This window comes from Mytilus trossulus, chromosome 9, assembly GCF_036588685.1.
Source record: "Mytilus trossulus isolate FHL-02 chromosome 9, PNRI_Mtr1.1.1.hap1, whole genome shotgun sequence".
Taxonomy (NCBI): domain Eukaryota; kingdom Metazoa; phylum Mollusca; class Bivalvia; order Mytilida; family Mytilidae; genus Mytilus; species Mytilus trossulus.
The window spans coordinates 18,620,564-18,646,543 of NC_086381.1; the positions used below are offsets into that span (position 1 = coordinate 18,620,564).

At 30.7% G+C, this 25,980-nt stretch overlaps 1 protein-coding gene across 2 annotated transcripts; it reads left to right on the plus strand.

Annotated features, from left to right (window-relative positions):
• The first annotated feature begins 940 nt into the window (after positions 1-940).
• LOC134685246 (vacuolar protein sorting-associated protein 26B-like) lies at positions 941-25,778 on the plus strand. Of its 2 annotated transcripts, none has more exons than XM_063544771.1 (9): positions 941-1,047; positions 8,427-8,570; positions 8,981-9,056; positions 9,806-9,962; positions 10,991-11,155; positions 11,798-11,904; positions 18,841-18,909; positions 20,493-20,635; positions 20,902-25,778. In XM_063544771.1, exons 1-9 carry the CDS (start codon positions 1,045-1,047, stop codon positions 21,136-21,138), a joined length of 1,101 nt encoding a protein of 366 aa, XP_063400841.1. In that variant the 5' UTR covers positions 941-1,044; the 3' UTR covers positions 21,139-25,778. The 2 variants fall into 2 exon arrangements, with proteins under 2 accessions (XP_063400841.1, XP_063400840.1); XM_063544770.1 differs by lacking the exon at positions 11,798-11,904 and adding an exon at positions 13,194-13,300.
• Positions 25,779-25,980: the final 202 nt, after the last annotated feature.

Consider the following 25,980-nt stretch of genomic DNA (forward strand, 5'->3'; position numbering starts at 1 on the left):
TTCTCACTTTTAAATTTAGCAGGCTACGATTCACTGACGATAATATAAATCTCTGAGGATTTATTACTCCGAATGTATCAACAGCCCAGTAGTCAGCACTTCTGTGTTGACTTGAGTTATCATTGATATGTTCATAATTATAGATTAACTGTTAAACAAAACTTTGAATTTTTGAAAAACCAAGGCTTTTTTTCCTCTGGAATACCCTAGCTGTATTTGGCAAAACTTTTACGGGAATTTTAGTCCTCATGCAACGCTCTTCAACTTTGTACTCTATTTGGCCTTTTAAACATTTTTTGATTCGAGCGTCACTAATGAGTCTTTTTCAGACGAAAGGTGCGTTTGGCGTAAATATTAAATTTGTATGCTGCTATCTATGTCTCAAGTTCTGTATGTAAATATTCGGTATAAGAGATGAGGTGGAATGGTGATTATTCATAAGTTTCTCAAGTTCAACTTATTTTAGAAAATTTGGAAGAAATAGGTATAAATGTTCTGTTATAAAATATACCAGCTGTCAGTTGAACCGGAGACATATACATGTAATACATTGTATGATATGTCGTATATTGTAGTTCAACCAGAGACATACTACAATAAACAAGATCAATATAAGTCAAAGGTTCGGGACAATTTTAAATCCTACAGACTAGGAACAAACAAAATATAAGTCGAAGAAAGTCGATATACCAGTGCAATATAAAATAAGATAATATCGGCAGTATTCACGACAAAAAAACATATTAAGTCAACAAAATCATTTACAGACATAGGGGTACTGCAAAAAGAAATTACGGAAATATAACATGTCTTTCTCCAAGAATGGTTTTTAAAGTTAGTTTTTCTCTCAATTTTTACATTTTTTAAACTAAAAATTATTGAAATCATTGCCAGGAAACGCAATTTTATTTATTTCTCAAACGAAATCATATGACTGTTCAAATTTATTTGTCCAAAAGCGAAAAACCAAAAAAATCCACTTCCGCGAGATTATAACGAGGCCATATTTTATGTGTTGATTTTGGGAGGAGGACCTCATTTAAAATGGTAAACAAATGCTAAAATAAGTCACAATGACAACAAACATTACCAAGTTATGAAGACAGAATGACAAATTGAGAAAAACACTCCGATATACAAACACACATGAATTAAAAACATACAGCATCCGCAACTAATTTGCATCTTGAGTCCGACTTCAACGACGAGTCATGTGACGAGGTGGATTTTACCATCTCTCTCTATGGTTTCTAGATTTTCTTGACACCTAGAATAAGACACACACAATTTAATCAAACGTCTTAATATGTATTAGCCCATCTAGCTACAAAACTAATGATTTAAGCATATCACAAATCCAAGAATCCACTTCAGTGACAGTGGTGGGATCGACTGGTTATAAATCATATTTCTATGTGGAAATCTGCTACATTTGACCAACGAATTAATGGTACAAGCACTATTGACCAAACATCTTACAACATTCATTTTACCTTAGTGGCACACAATGTGAAGGGGGTCTCATTAGGGGGTTCTGATCACGGATCCGGATTACTGTTACATGTATGTCAGATTATCATATCCTGCTTACACTATGTATGCAAGCAATACGGCTCTTCACGGTTAGTTCGGCCATGTTGGATAGGGGGCAGATTTTTTAGAAAGAGGTGGAAATAGTATGAAAGTATGGGAAATCCTATGTGTGTTTCCAAGCACATACCTGCCAACTTTTGAAAATGCCTGTTGGGGTTTTAGCGCGCGACAACAATTTCAAAGGTTACAATTCTTTGTGACGACTATTTGCGCGTGCTGTTTTGTAGTCTAGAAAAAGTGTCATATTTGTAAGAAGAGCTTACATGCCTTTTTCTTAAGTTTATTTGCATGATTCTAGTTTTTATATCAGCAGAAAATATGAACATGTAGCTGTAAGACCAGGAATTATTTTCATATGTAAGGATACTAAATAGTTGTTGATTTTTCGAATTTAAAATTATACACTAAGAAGGACTTTTATCAGGTTGGGAACAACACCTAGAAATCCCCCCTCAATGTTAGGACATTAAAAACCACTTTTTAAGTACAAATGAGCACACATTCATATTATTTGAAGAAACTTTTCCAAAAGAACTATACATCTTATGATTTATCTGGTATTATATGGTCCAAGAATTTTGATATGTTCTTGGCCTTATATCTTCCTTAGTATTCAAAATAAAAGGACTCTTTATTTAGAAAATCTGTTCCAAATATAATGTCAGAATTTACCATTTTTAAGTTAATAAAACTATTTTATTTTTTACAAGAGTGACCCCTTGACTAAGGGTAGTCCCTCATTTAAGGGATTCCTCATGTTGATGTGGGGGGGGGGGGGGGGGTGGGTGTCCATGTGATAAATAATGAATAGTACATTATACTTTAAATGATTGAATACATAAATAAAATATGTTACAGCAAGTGTACATGTAATGTCAATAAATTAGTGAATAAACTACTATTTATTATCTTCATGGTAGTACTGAATCATTGAAGTTTGTCAATCAGCCATGCTTTTATTCTTATTCTGTGTAAGAACCTCCTTGCAGTTGAAAAATCATTTTCCCTGTTCACGTTTTTACAATCTGACAACAAACAGAGGAATACAACACAAGTTCAATATCTAGCATGTTAAAATAATCTTGAGAGAAAACATTTTTGATTGGCTGATTAATTTGATCATGAGAAACACACAATTTGATTGGCTGAACACGATTTTCCTCCATTGAACACAGTTCAAAATCGGGAACAACAATATTTTTCGTGTAGATTTTCACCAAATCGTGTTTTAGAGGGTTTTTCAGGAACACGATCGTGCAATCGTGACAAAGGGTCAAAATCGTGTAGTACACGCCTAAATCGTGAAAGTTGGCAGGTATGCAAGCAACTGCTCTGTTTCTATGATGTTTTCCCGTATTTTTGCCCCCTATCCAATATGGCTGAACTAACCGTGAAGAGCCCTATTCTCATTTATTTGTAATTTCCTGTGTCCTGCAAGACTTCATTTCCCGTTTTCACGCACAATAATTTGACTTTCACATGTCACACTTACAAAAAATCTGCAATCCTGCGTCATGCTGAGACCCCAATAAGATTCACTGTGACGTCACTCAAATTATACTTGGAACAGTGATGTATTGTGTTGGTGAGGATAGTTAAAGATATCGGGTTTGTTCACCCCAATAACATGTTCGCCCTGGGTCTGTTCGCACCCAGTCAGTTCACCCTACTTTTTAAAAATATACATTATAAATGTTCAGGGCATTGAAGTTGAATGAACCTATTCAGATATTTACATGGAATATATGGACTATAATTTGGTATTCGGCCTTTGGTTTCTTTTTGTATCCTTTTTTATAAGTTCTAAAATTTTAACTTTTATTTTGTGGGTTGTGTTGGTGTTAGAATAGTATGAATGGAACAATTGATTTTTTCGAGAAAAAATTAATACATTTTGATTCACCGTTTACGTGACAGGAAACCAAACAGGAAACCAATCTTTATTTTCTTTATTTTGCACAATATAATTCAAAAGGCATAAATAAACACCATTACTAGTGTTACTTGCTTCATGTTAATATTTAAAGTTTTTTTTAAACGCGACAGGAAACCATAAGAAACCGAATGCATTTTTTTAGTTTTATTTTATTGCAAAATCTGCTTAAAATAATCTGAACAGTATACTTTTTCTTAAAATCCATCTTTAATGTAACAGTATTATAAAACTCCGAAATATGTGCTTGTTTTGAAAACAATTAGTACAATTTATTCAGAATTTTCCATTTTTTCTTCATTGATACAGGATACCATAATCGTTGTATCTTGATGTTTAAGCCAAAAAAATGTATTTATATTTGGTTTTGAAATTCCAGTTATATACAATTTATTTCAAATCATTGATAATGTAACATTCTTTAAATCCAGTAAAGAAAAAAACTTTTAACTTGGAATTAAAATCTTTAAAATAGGCACAATGTGATACTTGTGACCTGTACACCATCTACATGGTTTCCACATTTTAACCTACTTTAGTGGGCTAAAATCAATAAAGTACTTCCTTTCAAGTCATGCCTGGTAAAAGTTTACTTTTCCTTTGACAAGTTTATTGCGTTTCTGAAAAGTGTTTGCAGAACATGAATAAAAAAAAAGAATTAAAAATTGTGACAAAGTTACCAACTTTGTACATTCCAAGTGTAACGGTATATTAACATGCATTTTTCATTTAATTATCTTTATTCACCTAAAATATCCAGTAATATTTACTGCTGAAGCAAAATCAATCCAATGAACATCAGCACCATGATAAGAGACCTAATTTCGATTGAATTTTCCAAGGACCCTTTACATCGTTATTGGGAAACGTAGTGTGTTTAAACGTCGGTCAAATATGAAATCGATTTTGTCAAGTCATTGGGTATTTATTTTCACACAAGATCGTATGTACATGTAACATTATGCACATGGGAAAAATAATAGACCCCCGGCGCAATCTCTTTGAAAATTGTATTTTCCTTTTTTAAACAAGTCGAAACAAGTCTACAGATTATGTTTGCTAACATCCCGTTGGAAACAAAAACAATGTTTAGAACTAGTATATCGTATGTCCGGCTGTAAGGGCGTGATCACATGTTAGTCACATGTTTCACGTATGACCGGAAATGATTAGAACTTAAGGACAAAAACAATTTTAATAAATAACTGGACTTCTGTTTCGTGTGAAATGTAACGCATAACGATAACGTCATTTTCTTACTTAATTATTACGAAGATCAAAACAAGAATGTAAATCATCTCTGATTTACCTGTTTGAACATCTCGCGAGAGTTCATATTTGCATATTGTTTTTAAGAATTCTATTACAACAAAGCAGATTACATCATCTAAAATTTGCGTTACGAAATCGGACACAAAAGTCACGCTACTGTTCTTACATCTGCTACATAAATACTTATAGTTCTCTGCATTTTCTTCTCACTATTCTTATTGGTCGATGTTCTTTGTTATTTGAAAGCAAAAGTTACGAATTTGCCGGTGACGATTATCTATAAATCAGTCAGCGTTATGCTCTTAGGAAGCAAAAAGTAACGCGAGAAACGACACAAAAATACGGTTGTAGAATCTTTGAAATTCGTATATTTCAATTTTTGTTCTAGGGAAGAGTAGCATACACTTGTATGTTGATAAAAATAATGGCATCTTTAGATGTAGTTACAACTTTTCTTACAGTAATTCACATTTTATCACTTTTCTATAGTTATAGAAAACGGAGCCCAATAGCAAATTATGGTCCATATATTCTTGAAAATTATGAAAACATTGAAATATTTAGAACTTGTTACAGATCATAAATTGTTCTATGACATAATTGTTGTAATACTTGTCTTTTGATGGTTTAATATAATAAAAAAAAGTTTTGTTTTGATGAACTAATCATCTTTGTGGTCAGCTTGGAATTAGACAACAATGATGTGCGAACTATAAATCATTGAAAGGATTTAAAAGTTCATTAATTATCCTAATCTGAGACTAGTCTCAGTTATACTGCATAAATTGACTGAATACAATTATTTTGTTTACAAATATTAAAAAATATAAATTTTAATATATTCTTTACCCTGGGCCAACAGGTACTAGAGCGAATGTGAATCAGGGTGAACAGCCCCGGATTCATGGTTAAAGTGGTACATACATGGAAGCTACGGTGATATAAGATGTAATTTCTTGTTGAACAAGAAGAAATTTATGTCATGAAGTTGCACACTTTTTTTTTTACATGATCATTTTTCAACTGATTCACTGTCATCCTAATCCTAGATACTCATAAACTCTATTTTGATTTGATACATTGTATTCCTGATTTAGAACATATATTTTTATAAATAACTGTTCCAGCTTTTAAAAAAAGCATAAACAGATTTTCTCACTTTTTGAAATGCAAATACAAATGTATACTGCAGACAAGAGACTGTATTCTTTATCTATTTCATTTTCAATGTCTACAGGTTAAAGTTTTTGGTCAAGCCCAAGGTAGTTTGGATGAAGTTGAAGTCCAATCAACTTGAAACTTACTATACATGTATATGTTGCCTTAGATCATTCTAATTTTAATGCCAAATTAGAGAATTTATTCCAATTTCACAGTCCACTAAACATAGAAAATGATGGTGCGAGTGGAGCATCTGTGTACTGTGGACACATTCTTGTTTTTTTAATTTTTTAGAAGGGGTTCAATAGTTTTTTAAATTACAAATTTTTGAAAAGTTCTGGAAAACATCTTCAGTTGCACAGTATTGCGCAATAGATTTGTAAGATTTTTGACCACATTATTTTGTGTCAGAAACCTATATTATGTCAAAATTTGATCACAATCCAAATTCAGACAGTTTAAAGGTTGAATATTGTGTCCAAATTTGTTCCAACTGTTCAGGGTTCATCCTCTGCGGTTGTATCAGGCTGTGCGTGCGCAAAATTAGTTTGAAGTTGTTCTCAGTCAGAATAGATTTTAGAATTAAAAGATGCACTTTAATTTGGTAGTACATGTATTTTATACAATGTAATTTGTATCTGACCTTTAGATGTAGATTTTGACATCATTAATTTATATTCATAGTGATACAATGATTTCATAAAGTACAACCGTCCAGGATGTCTGTATTGAATCCAGAGTTCGTGAATAAATAATTATGTTGAGGTTCTGTCTTAAAGCTTGTCTCTACATAATTATTACATACATGTTAGAATGTCATGAATGTAGAGGATTTTGTTTTTTATTTGTGGATATTGTGTTTGTGGTATTTACACCTGTATCATGTGTTTACACCCGATTCCTGGCTCAATCCTAAGTTTTAGTTATTCAAGGTGACAGAAAAATCAATACAGATGTAGAGTAATTATAGACTTAAGTATCTCAATTATAATAGGATAAGAAATGTTATCAGAGTAGAGGATGCACGTTTACATGTAATTGGCTAATGATAGATAAAAATGGTAATTCCTCAAATTATGATTATAATTATGTTCTATTACAAGATGAATTAGTGATATTAAAATGAAGTTAGACTTAACAATGTTTGTAAGGTTATTTGAAACTGCAGACTTTATAAGAGCGTGAAAAAAAATTAAAAAAATCTTCAACTGCCATTGATGATGCTTGATGCTAGTACATTTGTAATGATGAAAGAGCTTACAGCAATTACTTGAAAATATTTGAATCTTTAAAAGGTCATTGCAGAAAAGGTGCTGTGATTTTGTAATAACACAACTTTGCCTCTCACATAGTTATATTGTTCATGTGAATGTTCATGTGAAATTTCATGTAACCAAGAGGCATTTCAATTAAAAGTTTTATAAACCAGTTTAAACTACATGAACTAAACATTTGGATTGTTGTTCATGACATTGTCTGACAATTTAATTATAAAGTATCAAATAATTGTTATGGGTTGATCGAACACTATCTTAACGTACTTGACGATAAAGATGTAATAACAATGTCTCGGTTTAGGACCATGAACCATAAACTGCCGATTGAAAATGGCAGATGGCAAAACATTCCCCGTGAACAGAGAAAGTGTCCGTTATGCAGAATTGCTATAGGTGATGAATACCACTATGTAATGGAATGCAGCAGTCTCCTGACAGATAGAACACTACTTATTGACAATAAATACCTAACGAACTGTAATGTTATAACATTTAATGCTATTATGAACCAAAAACAGATATCTAAACTCCAAAAATTGTGCCAATTTATCAGAATTATAAATAAAAAACTGGATTCTCTCTGATGTTAACCTGTCGACTATACTGATCATACCGTTGTAAAAAAAAACTCATATTCAATGCTTCCTCAACAAATGTACTTATTTGTAATGTAATGTAAACTAATGTGTTTTTCTGTATACCTTTGTCCAACTTAGGTGATACCAGAATAAAATGATATATATTAACGTATTAATAGGAACCCAACATGATTGATGTGAATAAACTCTAAGGAATGAAAATAAATAAAAGGATTTAAACACCAAAAATTCAAACATCAAAACATCCATAAACAAAATGCAAGGAACTTTTGAATCTGGAATACTTTTGTATTATGTAAAATTGATAAGAAATGTATGACATGTATGATGTAAACGAACCCAGCAAAATAGGGAATACATGTAACAAAGGTATGGCTCCAACAGCAAATTCCATTAGATAAAATACCATGATCATGATGATTAGATATAAAAGCAGTGGCAGATCCATAACTTTTCATAAGGGGGGGTGCTGACTGACTAAAGGGGGCCACTCCAGTCATGCTTCAGTGATTCCCAAGATAATCCACCAAATTTTGCCTATGAAAAGACATCGTTGGTTTGAAAAAAAGTAAACTTGCTTTTTGATTTTAGAGTTTCTTTGGATTCGGCCAGGGTGCTGAAATAGACATTGTTCTAGACGGGCAAGAAGCAAGAAAAACTGCAGAAATAAAAACAGAAGATGGTAAAAAGGAAAGACATTATTTGTATTATGATGGAGAAACTGTTGCTGGAAAGGTATTTATTGGTTCTTTATCTTGATACAAAAACTGATCATTCATATTATTTTTATTTCAAGAAATTTTAAAATAAAAAAATCCCAATAATAAACAAACCAGGACACAAAAAAAGTTCAATCTGGACATTTAAAAACACATTTTTTTTTCATTTGACTAAATTGAATATCTACAACTTTCCTACTCAAAGCAAAAATGCATGTGTAATAAATTTTAAAACATTCCATCAAACTCTGAAAATTTTGATATAAGTCTAGTAGGTAGATGATTTACCCAAATAAAACACAAACCTGTGACTTATAGCATAAAGATTTTTTGTTACAATGAAGTTAGATGTATGGAAACTATTTATTTTTTTTATTTTGAAAAAAGCCAAGCAGAACCTCTGTGAAACATGTGTTTTTGTTTCAGGTTAATGTGTCCATGAAGAAAGCAGGAAGTAAAATGGAACATCAGGGGATAAAAATAGAATTTATAGGTCAAATAGGTTAGTATGGTAACTTATGGTATATGTCATTACGACATGTACAATCACAGCTATAACCTTATACAACATTTTAAGAATTTTTTTCAGTGAGTTATAATTTGACAATGTTTGAGGGCTACTACACTTTATCTGTTCAAGAAGTGTTTTCTTTGTGAAGTGGATACAAAGGTTAAGTGTTATGATGTGCATTTTGAAAGAATGTTTTAAGTGAGAAAATTGAATGTAACTGAAAGTCTTTCACTCAAAATGTCTTAAAGCTTTAGTGTTTACACTAATAGTATTGCCAGGGACTTTTTGCTCAAGAAAGAAATATTTTGAAATACTTTTGTTTAATATTTGACTTAGGCAGAAACCAGAAACACATTGCTCCAAATTTCTGTAGTGGAGAATATACCACCAATTACACTGACAAAGTTGAAAGTTGATAGTGTCAGATCATACTGTATCAGAAATTTTTAAAGTGCTTTTGAAAAGTCTTTTGCATTTATGGACAATATATCAGTCACATATACAAATTAATAGAAGTTAACACTCTAATAAAAAGTAAAAGATACCAATTAAAAGAGGTACATTCATTTTTGGCCACGTTGGACTAAGTTCAAAACCTGCTTCTAGTTTGGAAGTCTAGGGAATGAGCAGGGGGAAAGTTGGTACCAGTTTGTGCACACCCAGCCATTTGAGTCTTTGATCTATGTTTAGAAATGTACTTTTGATCTATTTTTAAAAACGTACTTTTGATCTATTTTTAGAAATGTACTACGATCGAGGCAATCATCATGAGTTTACATCATTAGTTAAAGAATTAGCCAGACCTGGAGAACTAACATCCAACACAAGTTATGGTTTTGAATTTTTACAAGTAGAAAAACCTTATGAATCTTACACTGGCGCTAATGTCCGGTTAAGGTTGGTATTTTATTTACATATCTTTTCAGATAAATATGAAATCATTATCTTTTTAAACACCTCTAATATAAAAATAAAAAGATGTGTTATGATAATCAGTGAGACAACTATCCATCCAACAGAGATAAAATAAGTGGATACATGTATAATCAATTAAAGGTCAATGTAAGGGATTCAACAATAAGAAGAACCAATTCTGTATTGTTGGCTATAAAAAAGGCTTCACATAAGAAAATTAGAACAATTCAAACAATTATATAACAATTAACGATTTAATTAAGCTTAACTTCTGTCCATATATCAGTCTACAGTGGATTCTTTTATTTTTGTTGGTACCTAACTTCTTGGATGGAAGAAAACTAGCATTTTCATGAATATTTAATCAGTCTTTATTTAGATAGTGAGGGCTAAAAAAACACAAATAAAATGCCTACCCATGTTAAAACCACAATAAAGGATAGCAATGCATCAATTATTTCGATTCTGACTAGGACACTTAAAGTAATTCCTATGTCTGATGTGTATAAGTATAGAACAATTGTGTAGGCTCTTCCATGAACCTCCCTATTTTGCTTGGAAAAAAGAAAACGACTTGCAATGTGATTTTTCAAAGGGAGGAGTTTTGAACAGCCAACATGAATGGTTGTATCTAGGTCAAATATGTCAATTACGAAACTGCAACACATGACAGCCATAATGAATGAATTAATAACAACATGTGCATCATTTAAGAGCTTGGAAGTGTTTTAAGTTAATAGAATATATATATATTAAATGCATATCAATTTGATATAATTCATTGTTCTGCTGTAGTCAATAAACACATGTGCAAATAGATTTTATTGGATTTAGAGCATGGGTTATTCACAAAACGAAAAAAGCGCGTCATATTAGAATAAAAAATATGGACCTTATGACCTTTATTTTAGCAGATTAAAATAAAAATACTTGCACATCTGCCTGAATAAACACCAATCTACAAAAATAACATATTGCTCTGCTAAAATAGTTTTATGTTTTATTTTCAGATATTTTTTACGAGTGACAGTTGTAAAAAGAATCAGTGACACAGTAAAAGAACAGGACATTATAGTACATACTTTATCACATTATCCAGAATTAAATAACAGCATAAAAATGGAAGTCGGTATTGAAGATTGTTTACATATAGAATTTGAATATAACAAATCAAAGTAAGTAGTAAACGGAGGAATGAGATAATTCGTGATGAGAGGAATTCAAAGAATTTATGATAATGAGAATTTTTAAGATGCTTGGGCTTATGTATGTAACTTGTTAATGAAAGAAAAAATAATTGTATAAAGGTATTTAATAGAAGAAATAATTTAATATTTGACATTCTGGACCCAAGTTTTGTATTACAGAAATATAACTATAACACTGTTGTACAACTCTGTCATGTGTAACCTATGAAATATACCTTATTCCTTTCACTAAAAAATGTCACCATTTTCAATGCATAATCTTGATTACTGTAAACAGAAATTTTTCAGGATTTTGATGCATTTTTTTTGCATATATATTTAATGCTAGCACTGAAAAGAAGTGTTTTGTCACATCATTACAAGAATAGTTGATTTGTATTAATTTTTCAAGTGGGATGCTATCCACATTCTACATAATAAAACATAGCCCTAGCACATTCTACATAATAAAACATAGCCCTAGCACATTCTACATAATAAAACATAGCCCTAGCATAAAAGATTCCATGTTTACAGTATACATCAAAAGCATAAGGCTAATAAGGTTTATCTTATCAAATAATCCAGTTATAGAAACTATTGTTTTTCTTATTTCTTGCTCTCATGGAGATATCACCTTAAGGATGTTATTGTTGGGAAAATTTATTTCCTCTTGGTCCGTATAAAAATAAGATATATGGAACTTGCAATAGTCCGTCGAGAAACTACAGGTGCAGGTAAAGGCATTGTCAAACAACGTATGCATAATTATTTTATTTACTTAGAATCCTCCATTTGTTTAATGAAAGATCACAAACAAGTACAAAGCATATTTATAATTGATAATGCAATAGGAAGAGTTGTCTCCCCTTGATAAGTTTCTTTTAAATTGAGAAAGGGAGATGTTTTGTTTGTGATCTTTCAGTAAGTTTTATTTTTCAAACATTTCACTGTAGTCTTATACTTGCTTTAAGTGTTCGTGTAAATTTTAATGTTGATTTCTGAAAGTAAAATTTGCTGTTTTTTACTTTTTGAAATCTGGTGTATAGATGTTTATAAAATGAAATATGAGTGTATAAGGAATCATTTATAATTAGATATTGGAAATAAATTATATCTCTTCCAATCTTCTGCATTTATGTTCAGTTATTTTTCTTTGTGTGTAGAAAAGATTTGTCACACTAATTTTGATATCAGATCTGTTATTTGAAAAAAAATATGCCAAATTAAAGCCTTAAAGATGTACAAATATATATAATGAAAGTTGTTTCATTTATGATTTGTTTATAATTGATTTCTTTTTCATTCAAGACACTCTGGCGCTTATATAAAACAAAAGTGTGTTTCTTCTATTGATTGGCAAACATCTCTTGTTTCATTTACAACAGTTATACACAAAAATGATACTGTAATGTGTTGTGTATGAGTAATTGATATAAGTAGCTAGAAATTTTACTATGTTTAATTTTTATCTTTGATTTTACTGCACACTCACAGCCGAAACTTTGTTGTAGCTTATTTGTAAATTTTATATGTACAATATGATGTTGAAAAAAAAGTGTTGAGATCAAAATGACTGCATTAATATAATTCCACACTAATTAAAAATTAAGCTGTTTGGATTATCTGTTTACAAAATTTTGGAGTTAAAAAAATGCATAAAATTCTTACCCCAAGCTTCCTGCATCTAGAATTCTGGTATTCAATCTCTTTTTTGATTTAAACTCTTTTTTGATTTAAAAAAAATGAGATATATAAAAAAAATTAGCTTCTTTCACCTTTTATATTTATATAAATACTCAAAATAGCTAGTGAAAAATATGAGTCTCATATTAAAACTACTACTCCCTTCCAAATTTAAGTCTTTGCCAACCCAAAATGTTTTCCAAAATTTCAAAGAATAAAATTATGCTGACGTCATATTATTCAACATGTGCATTTTACAATCTTCACAACAAAGTTAGCTGTGGGTATTCTGTGCAATTTTATTTTCATCTCTCTATGTTGTTCCATTTTATTTCCATAGGTATCATTTAAAAGATGTAATAGTTGGAAAGATTTACTTCTTATTAGTACGAATAAAAATTAAACATATGGAGTTACAAGTCATCAAAAGAGAAACAACAGGAACAGGTAGATTGTGCAACAAGGAAGCTTAATTTAAATGAAAATAAGGGACAGGATAGGGGTAAAGAAAAATAGGATATGGGATAGAGATTTAAAGGTGAAGGTTTAAGGATTTTGAGTTTTGAAGTAGGATATTTTACAATGAAAAACTGAGGGTTTCAAAAAAATGATTGAAATTTTTTGCATTTTATGAATAAAAAGAAAATTAGACTGAGGTCAATCTCTACAATCTTCATGTGTCATGACATTGAATCTAATTAAAGTCTTTTTTTGTTTTTGAAATGTGTTCAAAAGTTCCATCTTTATTGCTTTCTTTAATAAATCATGCTTTTGGATCAATTAAAAGGTTTAATCCCAATGCAAATGTTTGCACCTGTCCTAAGTCAGGAATCTGATGTACAGTAGTTGTCGTTTGTTTATGTAATTTATGGTTTATACTTGTTTCTCGTTTCTCTTTTTTTTAAAATAGATTAGACCATTGGTTTTCCTGTTTGAATGGTTTTACACTAGTAATTTTGGGGCCCTTTATAGCTTGTTGTTCGGTGTGAGCCAAGGCTCCTTGTTGAAAGCCGTACCTTGACCTATAATGGTTTACTTTTTTTTAAATTGTTATTTGGCACTCACATCACATCTTCCTATATCTATTAGTTTGACATAGTTGTGTGTTATTGTCATAGCGGTCTCATATTTGAGATCATTTTCAAAGATTAGTATTCAATTACAAACATGTCTACTAAAAATTGTACCTTTGTATCATAGGAAATAGAGTGATCTAGAAAACAAGCATAGACATTTTCTGATACATATATATACATCATGACAAAGAAGAACACTACACAAATATTTGTATGCCCCACCTACGATAGTAGAGGGGCATTATGTTTTCTGGTCTGTACGTCCGTCCGTTCGTCCGTCTGTTCAGCCTCAGGTTAAAGTTTTTGGTCAAGGTAGTTTTTAAAGGCAGTGCTTTAAGGCCTGACTTTTAAGTCATGATGTACATCTTTTCATACGCGACATCCAAAAAATCTATCCAGGGGGTCTTTTGGCCAGAAATAGATCCGTAAATGTTCAATTTTCTCCTCTCCTTTTCATGGTATGATATGGTTTTTGTTTATTTCATTTACATTGGGAAATAAAGAAACGATCGGTGTGTATTGTTCGTTTTAAAAAACTTGTTATAAATGTGTATTTTGCATTATAAGCAGTCAACCTGATTACAAACTATCATTTATATTTGTATTCCGTGTAGAAAGAGGTCGGGTCAATTTCGAGTGTTAACTGGCATCTAAAGATTTTTTAATCAGTTCAGACGTTGATATAACAATAAAAGGTCGATTGAACATGATTAATATTGCATTTTCTATAATTCAAAGCGGAATTGGGGTTATGAACGAGATACATTTTGTACTGTAAGCGTTTTCAATTTCGTTAGTTATGTATGTTGTGTACGTATTATCCTGGTTACCGCTACTACGTTCCGGGAATTAGCTATTTGATATATGTGTAACATTCCGATCTGGTACCAGTCAATCTACGCGTGTATGTGTGTATGACACAGTACGTTCTAGTTGCTGTTGGGAGAATTTTGATTAAATTCCAAATGCTCATAAAATAAGAAATATAATCTAAACCGAATTATGTACCTCCTTCTGAGTAATTTATTGCAATATAAATATAAATCCCTTTTGACAAGAGAAATCTCACTTTTGTCAGAAATATTGTTTTTCACATGTGCAACTTAGGTAATCACGTGTGTCGGCCATATTGGTTTATTTACAAATTTGTGAAGAAGCCACTAGAACTATGACCTAAACATTGATAGTCTTCCAAAAACGTTAACTTTATGCAATATTATTTTATCAATCATGATTATTTTCATAAATTTAAATTTGATTATTAAAGGAAATAAAATTATAACAATTACGACTTTAGATTAGAGATTCTACATAGACATGCTTTGATCTATTTATAGCCAAATTAGTTTACCTGTGTGAAAATGTAAATAATGGATATTAATTTGTTTACTAAACAAGTAAAGACAAACTATGGATGGAAGATGATAATTCACATAAATATTTCAGGACATTTGATTTATTTTATAGAATATAGGATTTAAAAACTGCAAGTGCAAACAAATTTAATCATTACATAATCAGCTGATAATTTTTTACGCAAACATCGCAAACATCTTGGTGATGTAACTGATAAAAATCACTCCATCAATCCTCCAGCCCTTTCACATATTAAGCAATAGATGTAGTTATTATTGTAGAATATTCAATGAATATAGATTCATCCGGTAATCGGATATTTTTAGCTGAGTATTTTTGGGTACAACTCAAATCGGCACCCATAGAAAAATCAATGCGGCACTCGGTTAAATCGGCATCTAGTCAATCCGGCATCCACTAATATTTGATATAATATATGGGACTTAGACTATTATGCTAATTTATTTACATAATACTTGTTGTAACATATAATATTTTTGTATGCAATTAAATCATTTAAAGGACTATGTACTATTCTTACACAAATAAATAAACCCTGGTCAGCTAGCTATACGTGTTCATCTTTTCTACCGATTTAATAACTAGAATCATGCAAACAGACTTAAGAAAAAGGCATGTAAGTTCATTATACAAATATGACACTTTTTCTAGACAATCCAGGTCGTGCAAAATACTTTGCTAAAAATTGTTATGATTAGAATTGTTGTTGCGCACCAAAAAAAAACACTTGGGAACTTTCAAAAGTTGTTGGGTATCTATGTAACAAGTCTTACCATCTTTATGTCCCATTTATGGGCATTATGTTTTCTGGTCTCTCTGTTCCTTCCTGCTTCAGGTTGAAGTTCATGGTCGAGGTAATTTTTTATGAAGTTGAAATCCAATCAACTCGAAACTCAGTACACATGTGTTCCTTATGATATTATCTTTCTAATTTTACTGCCAAATTAAAGATTTTACATAATTTTCACAGTCCACTGAACATAGAAAATGATTGTACGGATGGGAAATCCATGTCTTATGACACATTCTTGTTTGAAGAAAAAAAAACCATCATAACGATAATGGAACAAAGCAGCCTGTGTTAGTGGGGCTGTTTTTATGGTAATTCTGTCACAGAATAGAAGTTCCTTCATAATATAAGTTCCAAATGGTAAAACTATTCTGAAATATTTATTTGTATTGTAGTCCTGTAATATTATGTTGTCATTTCAATGTTATATTTAACTTTGCCATTAAAGTGCGAGGTTTCGCATGCCATAAAACCAGGTTCAACCCACCACTTTTATTCCCCTTTAAAAGTGTCCTGTACCAAGTCAGGAAGATGGTCATTGTTATATTATTGTTCGTTTCTCTGTGTGTTGCATTTTAACGTTGAGTTGTTTGTGTTTTCTCTTATTTTTGAGATACTGAGATAAGATGTGGCAAGGTACTTGTCTATCCCAAATTCATGTATTTGGTTTTCATGTTATATTTGTTATTCTCGTGGTGTTTTGTCTGATGCTTGGTCCGTTTCTGTGTGTGTTGCGTTTCGGTGTTATGTCGTTGTTCTCCTCTTATATTTAATGCGTTTCGCTCGGTTTTGGTTTGTTACCCCGATTTTGTTTTTTGTCCATGGATTTATGAGTTTTGAACAGCGGTATACTACTGTTGCCTTTATTTCCACAGGAAGAAATAATACAATAAATGTTCCTAACGGAATAAATAGAATAGAATATTTGTTCCAACAGGTGCAGGTATTATGACATTGTTTATAATAAAGTTTCCACTGGAACTTCTGTTAGGTGGAACAAATGCACGTTGACACCTCCTCAGAGCAATCAGCTCTTTGATTTGTATATGTTGAGAGTCGTATACTATATTTTATTTTTATATAAAAAAATATATATTGTGTAATTTAAGAATTTGTATTTTGCCAAAGGATGCATAAATGAAAGTGGTGCAATTCATTGTGCTTTGATATATAGATTTGAATTACAATTGTAAATGATATTGTAATGCATATGAAAATAAGGAGATATATTCATGATAGTTAGTAAGTTTATCAAACTTAAGTGCATAAGAAATGTTTTTTTTACTTAAATGAGGCCGTTAGTTTTCTCGTTTGAATTGTTTTACATTGTCTTATCGGGGCCTTTTTTAGCTGACTATGCGGTATGGGCTTTGCTCATTGTTGAAGGCAGTACGGTGACCTATAGTTGTTAATGTTTGTGTCATTTTGGTCTTTTGTGGATAGTTGTCTCATTGGCAATCATACCACAGCTTCTTTTTTTTTTATATATATATAAGCAATTACATATACACACGTACTACTGTACAATCTCCAACAATGAGAAAAACTTATACCGTAAAGAGAATTTCATAGATTTACAAGTAAGTTTTTTTTGCGTTGCATCATTTTCTTCTTGTCTTCATTGTTCATTTGATTTGAGTTAAAAAGTATGGTCATAAAAAAAGTTGACATGTTACTATGCATATCTACCATTATGTTACTAGATGATCTTGCAATACACATTACGCCGGGGACTAGTCAGTCTTTGTGAACTACTTTTCATAGGATGGGAGTCATTGAATATGCGTATATAATCAATAATTAAAAGACGTCTATTTATGTTAATAAGAAAAAGGTTCTCCTAGGCCTTAAAAATGCATTTCGTGGCGAGGTACAGAAAATATTCTGAAACAGTAGACTATCAATATAGGTGAACTCTTAAATACTTTTAAAAATACTTTTAAATACTTCAAACCACTTCTGTACTATGGAAGATAATGATATAACTGGACTAGAAATACACACAACCTGTAATTAACTGCCTTTACAGCGCTTTCGCGCTTTGATTGATGAAGTTGAAGTCCAATCGACTTCAAACTTAGTACACATGTTGCCTATGATATGATCTTTCTAATTTTAATGCCAAATTAGATATTTTACCCCAATTTCACGGTCCACTAAACATAGAAAATGATTATGCGATAGGGGCATTTGGTTACTGAGGACACATTCTTGTTTATTTTCTGTGTAAAATTGTAGATTGTATACAAGATTGTTTTGTACTCTATTAAATGTTGTCAGTATGCAAACATAATAGAGGATAAGTTGATGTCGTAACTCCTCTACTTGAACGATTCATTAATTTTTAAGCAATATATCATCACCTGTTTTTAAGCAATATACTTTATGTTTTGAAATTAGTAAAGAAAATGTAACTCTTCATGAATTAAATATTCAAAATATGTACTAAAATCAGATTTACTGGTGAATGATTATAACCTAAAGTACTTTATTATTTTAATAGAATTGTCAGTAATATCAGTGTGAATAATGATTAAATGAAGTTTTGCTTGTAATTTGTAAATTGTATGACTCAATTTTAAAGTTTAAAAAAAATTATGGAAAAGAATGTAACTGGTGTATCAATTCATAAAAGTAAATCTTGAACACACTTATTAAGAAACCTGAAAAAGAGGTCCTTTATTGCTATTATTCATCTCAAAAGACTCAGTTATAGCAAAATGATTTTAATTTGTACATTTTAGGACCTAACACATACAATGAAAATGAAACTATAGCCAAATACGAGATAATGGATGGGGCACCTGTCAGAGGTGAGTTTAATTAATTAACTTAATTTAACTTGTATCAAGAAATAATATATTCCAATTAGAAATATTGAAAAGTTTGCATTGATTTATAAAGTATGTGCATACTCATTGCAGAGTAAAACTATTAATGAAATAACTTGTCTTTTAGTCCAGTATCTGTCTTTTTATCATATTCATAATTCTATGTTTATGATTATGAACTCATCACAGTTTCAATGTTATGAAAAAAATCAATACAGATATATACATTACTTCTTGTTGATTGTCACATAGTTCAGCAATTAGAGTATTTGGAAAACAAACAAATATTTTAAATGGTTTTGACATGAAATTCTCAGAGTTGAGTTCAATTCACATAGACTGAACCGCTATGAGATACAAGTCTCATTAAATATAATTAAGAATAGGAGAATAATTAGGGCCCCGACTAAAAGTCGGGTCGCCCTATAGTGATCAGTCTGTCCGTCTGTCCATCCGTCTGTCCGTCCGTCCCTCCGTCCGTAACACTTTAACTTTGTGTCCGCTCCATATCTAGTAAACCATTATGATTTCATACTTTATACTTTACATTTTTATTAACCACCACCAGAGGGCGTGTCATGATGTATGTACAACTTTCTAGGTCAAAGGTCAAGGTAAAAAAAAACTTTGGTTTCAGTTGCCAACCTTGTGTCCTGTGGTGATGATCGTGTCCGCTCTATATCTTGAGAACCCTTATGATTTCAAAGTTTATACTTGACATCCATTTTAACCAACACCAGAGGGTGTGTCATGATGTATGTACAACTTCCCAGGTCAAAGGTCAAGGTCAAAAACTTTGATTTCAGTTGACAACCCTGTGTCCTGTGATGAAGATTGTGTCCGCTACATATCTAGATAACCGTTATGATTTTATACTTAATACTTAACATGTTTATTAACCTACACCAGAGGGTGTGTCATGATGTATGTACAACTGCCTAGGTCAAAGGTCAAGGTCAAAAACTTTGGTTTCAGTTGACAATTATGTGTCCTGTGGTGAAGATCGTGTCCGCTCCATATCTGGATAACATTTATGATTTCAAAGTTTTTACTTGCCATCCATTTTAACCACAATTAGACGGCGTGTCATGATGTATGTACAACTTCCTAGGTCAAAGGTCAAGGTAAAAAAACCTTTAGTTTTAGTTGACAACCTTGTGTCCTGAGTTGAAGATTGTGTCCGCTCTATATCTTGGGAACCGTTATGATTTCAAATATTATACTTGACATCCATTTTAACCAACACCAGAGGGTGTGTCATGATGTATGTACAACTTCCTAGGTCAAAGGTCTGTCTGTCTGTTGGTCTGTCCATCGCTTACAATTTTGATTCACACTATATTTATTTACCCAACGTTATTGACAGCGGGGCCCACAGAGATGGAAGCCACAGAGATGGCTTCCATCTCAATGATATCTAGTTACCTTTAACATAATTCTGAATGGCTATGAGCTAACTTTCTCCTGGCTCAGTGTATTCTATTTTGTAATGAATTATTACCTATAAGATTATTTTTGAATGCTATGAGCTGGTCTTCTCATGGTTAAGTGTTTTCTGTTTTTAGGAGAATCAATACCTATACGATTATTTTTGAGTGGCTATGAGCTGACACCTACAATGAGGGATATAAATAAGAAGTTTTCTGTCCGATATTACCTCAATCTGGTCTTGGTTGATGAAGAAGAAAGAAGATATTTTAAACAACAGGTATATTGACTTACAAGATGGCCCCCCCCCTGAATATGTAGCTTAGATTATACTCTGTTTGTATCCTTATTTTACTGTGTCTACTAGTCCTGTTTGTATCCTTATTTTACTGTGTCTACTAGTCCAGCTTTTAGTATAAAAAAATGTGAGTGTAAGTATTTTATGATGTAAACCTACTTTCACAGTTATAAAGCATCATGCAACGATGCATGTATCAGATTTTTCATAAAATTGAAATCTTAAATCAATTATATTATTTTTTTCAGGAAATTACTGTGTTCAGAAAAGCAGAGAAAGTAAGAAAACCTGGTGAAAAGTCAGTTTACCAACAAAACCGAGGTCTTCAATCACATATATCAGATCGGGAACATCAAGCTATCCAAGAACAGAAACAAAGAGAGGCACAACAACAACAAGAACAGCAAGAGAAAGAAGAACAGCAAGAACATACAAACGAACACACAGAAAATGAAGAAGTAGAAAATGAAAATGAGGATGAATGATATATTGTCATTTTATTTAACAATTATGCATACATTGTTTTAACATCATTTCACAGTCATCATCAGAGAAGTTGTGAGCTGTGTTTATACATTGTTACTCAAAGGACTTGTGGTGTGTGAAGAGAAATGAATTCTAATTGTGATATAAATTGATAGTTTGTGAAAGTTGCATGGTTATCAATTAGTTGAATTTGTCCATATATTGGAAATAATGAAGTTGGCTATACTTATTTCAAAGTATCCCAAATACTCATTGGTTATATATGTTTCTGACCATATATATAACTATGGTGCCATAATATAAACATTATATGTTTATATAGCGTAAAGTCACCCACGTACAGCACATAATCATGCATATTGTAAAGTAACCAATAAAAAGTCTGTTTCAAATAGGATTTTAGTTATGTGATAGTTATTATTTGCTGATTTTTAGATACAATTCAAAGGCAAATAAATCTTAATTCAGTCATACAAGGATGTAAACATGATCACTGATATATGTTAAACGAATATGAAGATTTTATATGATAAGATTATTCTAGATAAAATAAATGTACGTGAACTGAAATAAGTTTTTGGCAAGAAATTGAAACTTTTAAAAAAATCAGTAGGTGTTTATCTGGCTATATAAATTTTAAAATGTTTTGTAAATTTGAAAAAGGAAAATAGGGACTTAACTTAACTAATAAGAATGAGTCTAAAGTTAGAAAACTTATTGAATCTAAATTTTAACTAATTTTAGACACAATTAAAAACCAATTTCGGGGATATTAATAAGATGGTTGTCAAAAAGTATGCCCTTTTCACCAAACCATTGTAAGAAAACAAAAAAGGGGATTTTTTAAATCATCTTCAAAATAGGGAGGGATTTTTTGAATACATAGTAATTTCCATTATATGGATGCTAATGAGTGCTGGTATTAGTGCTGTTTGGATAACATTACAGGACAAAAGTTGTATGGATGATTTGAATGAATGTGTGTGTGAAAGGTCTTTTAGATATATGTTTAAGCTTCCAAAGTGTATTGCAAATTTATGTTTTGTTGTTGTTTGGAATACACAAACACTCTTTATCCACAATTTACATTTTAATTTTTGTTGAAATAACTTGTGAAATGTAATACTTCTATATCACTTTTATACAAGCTTCTATTTCAATGCTATTTTTATGTTTAAAGTATTATGATACCCAGGTATGCTAGTCTTCTTAAGTTTTTCTTTTTTTAAAGCAGCTAAATAGTATTGAGACAAAACATTTTGACAAGGCTTCAATTGTCACACATAATCTTTTCAATAGTATTCATCTGAATTTTACTCTTTATACATAAAATGTTATTAGACATCCATTTTGACATACTGGGGAAAGTAATGTGTGGAATAAATTATATCTTGAGTTTAGAGTGAAGGTGTGTTAGATTTTGAACAAGGAATTTGTAATGTAGCATATTTGTTAAATTGTTTATAGATTAGAGAGAATGGTTGACATAGACCAAGTTTATTTTAGTACCATTGTATTTTGTGTGATATGTTTCACTTTTATGTTTGAAAATATTAAGTCAGTAATTTCGTCTCACAAAGTCAGTATATGTAGTTATAAAGTTAAATAGTAACTCACGCCCGCTTTTAACATTATGGTACAGCTATTTACTAATAAACTTCTGAAAAAATCAACTAGATTTATATTTCAATTTTTCATTTTATTCATGAATAGATATTACTTATAAATTCTGCTCAAGCTTAAGTGAATAGTTGAATGATGTTTAATGAATCTAATCATTGTGGATCAAACAACACTTTTAAACTTTTCAGTCAACTTGTAACTTGTCGAGTTGTAAAACATAACTTTGATGGTAAAAAATAAAATTATAAAAAGATGAATGAAAAGTAAAGAAATAAAGTTGGTATATTATTGTAATAAAATACCTATATTGAGATTTGAAATGATAGTTATAAGAAATTAATTGTTTAAATGAAAAATATAATCGTCTCAACCATTATTTCAGTTAAAAATCTTAAACCATCAACTTTAATGTTTTTGAACAATTGTCAAATTGTTTAAAATTTAATTAATTGTGAAATTTGTGTAGAGTACAATAAAGATACAGATTATGTAGACCTTATCTTTAAATTTGTTCTGTGTTAAATCTGTCCCAAAAGTTAGATATATAAAAATCTGCCATTTAAATTGATTTTGTTGTCGATTGTTATTTTATAAAAAGTGCAATGTTTTTTTGTAAATATTAATTAACGTTATGTAAATATTGTAATTAGACAGGTAGATTTTAACACTGAATGGTTACCATGGTTTCCTGTTTAATTTGATTGTGTGTTTATTTATAAGTAAGTGGTTCTGTGTCTTTCTTGACAATGTATTTGTTACAAAAAAATGATGCAAATCTTACTCACAATATTGACATGACTGGGAAATGTTCCTTTATTGCATTGTCCAGCAACACTTTTATCTTCCAAAAGTAATTTAAAAAATAGCAAAAATCTGAAATAAGCTTCTGACAAACGATTTTATTTTTTTGTTATTTCAGAATTCAGTTTTTGCACAAAAACATTGACACCTAACTTATAAATACAGTAAGATAAGGTACAAAAAACATCTGCCTTATTAAAACATAAAGACAAGGTACAAAAAACGCATTTCAAAAATATAATGCTGCCTAAATTTTATGGTCACAGGGTCACATGTCAACATTAAATTATAGTTAAGTACAACGTTATTGTTGCATCAACTGCCCTCAGAATGTGACATAATGTAATATATAAGAAAAAAATTCTGAAATCAAGATTTAAAATTTAAACATCATAACTATTCTATTCATTCCTTTATATTATGTTTGAGATAAGCTATAACATAACTCAAATTGTGAAATATTTGATTTTATTTTCAAACTAAGTTTATGCTGCTAGAGTCTAACAAAACTTGAAATTTTCCTCTTTTTTCAAAGAATTGATGTAGTAAGATGTCTATGAAGGAAGCCTTACCTTTTCATGCCAGTATGTGTGAAGAAGAATAAAACCATTGATAGGACAATTGTGAAAAAAGTAATCTTATTTATCCAAAGATTCGTGTTTTGTTGCTGTTTTCCTGTGATGTGTATATTATCAATGTCAGGAATTAATCATGCAATTTAATCAGGGAATGTACAAATATTTTTGGGCTTTAATGGTAAAAAAATTTACTACACAAAAAAATCCTCAGTATTTTTGAAAGTTGCAGACAAATCCTGTTCAAATATGAAGTTAAACATGGTATTGTGTTTTCATTATTATTTGTTGGATACCAATGTTCCTGGGTGAAGTTAATCCAGGAATTGAATATCAACACAATTTAAATAGGATTTAATGATACTTTGGCAAAACCACAGAGTACTGTAAAATATTCAGGAAAATTCCTTTTTTCCACAATCCATGAAAATTGATATCCACACAAATAAATTGAATCTACAGTATTGCCAAAAAAAATTGTTAGTAGAACAAGCCATAGATTTAAGAATCATGAAAGGAATATCAATTGTATATCAAAGGGCATTATGAGAAAATATCACTTCATATACAAGGGAAAATCATTAGATAGCTGCTGAAGTGTTCATTTTGTGTAGATGTTGATTCTGTTTTTATAGAAAAATAAGCAAGAGTTACATACATTTCTCTAACAATATTTTACATTGTAAATATAGCATTTACTCAGTTAGAGTAATTCACTTTACAGAAAAGTCAGTATAAAATAGAATGTGCTAACTTGGTTTAAATGTATCAATAGAACAATGTTTCTATTCAAGAATACCTAACTCTACAGTTTGTCAATGGTTGTACATGTATCTAATTTTTTTTTAAAGGACATGAATTGAATTTTGTTAATAAAACCTTGTAAGAATTAAAAAAAAACACTTTTAATTCAAAATTGATATACATATTTGTAATTGAAGTATATGGAATCTTTCTGGACTTCTCAATAATTTTAACTTGTCAATATGTTTGGCATCCCATATTTTATTGACAGAATATTTGTACTTAAACTGTGAACTGATTATGGACTAAACTGCCCTAATCATTATTTGGAACCATAAAAAACTCAACTGATAAAAATATGAAATTTACAATGCTCATGTATGTTTAAAATAATGAACCATACATACTAGAATTAAAATGACATTAGTGTATTGGAATTACACAAAATACTACCTTAATAATAAGATAATTATTATGTACTCGAGAAAAACAATCTTTTTAGTCCATATTTAAAAAATGATTAGTGGTTTAAAGTTTTTGTTGATACTTTGTGATTAAATTCTGGCCCATTTTGATGTATAATCCATTGTCCATTTCAAAACTGATTATGTAGACATAAGGAGGAGCTATTGCCCTTTACTCCCTCTCAATCAACCCCCATATAAAACTGATTATGATGACAACATGAGGAGTTATTTCCCTTTACTCCCTCTGAATCAAGCCCCAGATATAATACAGAAATATTGAATTATTTGTGCATAATGATAAATGTGATGTTAACCATTCCATGTGTTGTTACAGAATGTGTGTTGAAGGTAACTCATGCTTGTTTTAAAATGAATGTTAATTTAATACACTTGTATAAGAATATGTGTTATTAAATGTGGAAATATCCATTGAAAGAGTTATCTTTGTGCAAAAATCAAGAAAAACTCATACAGGACATGATCTCTTTGACACTAATTAACTGGCTTACTTGGTATGGGAACAAATTTTTATGCTCTTCATAGTTGTAAATGAAAGTTTTGTTTTGTTTTGTGATTCTTATGATATTGGGCTAAGAGGGGAGGGGGTTAACACAATTAAGTAGGGTAAGGG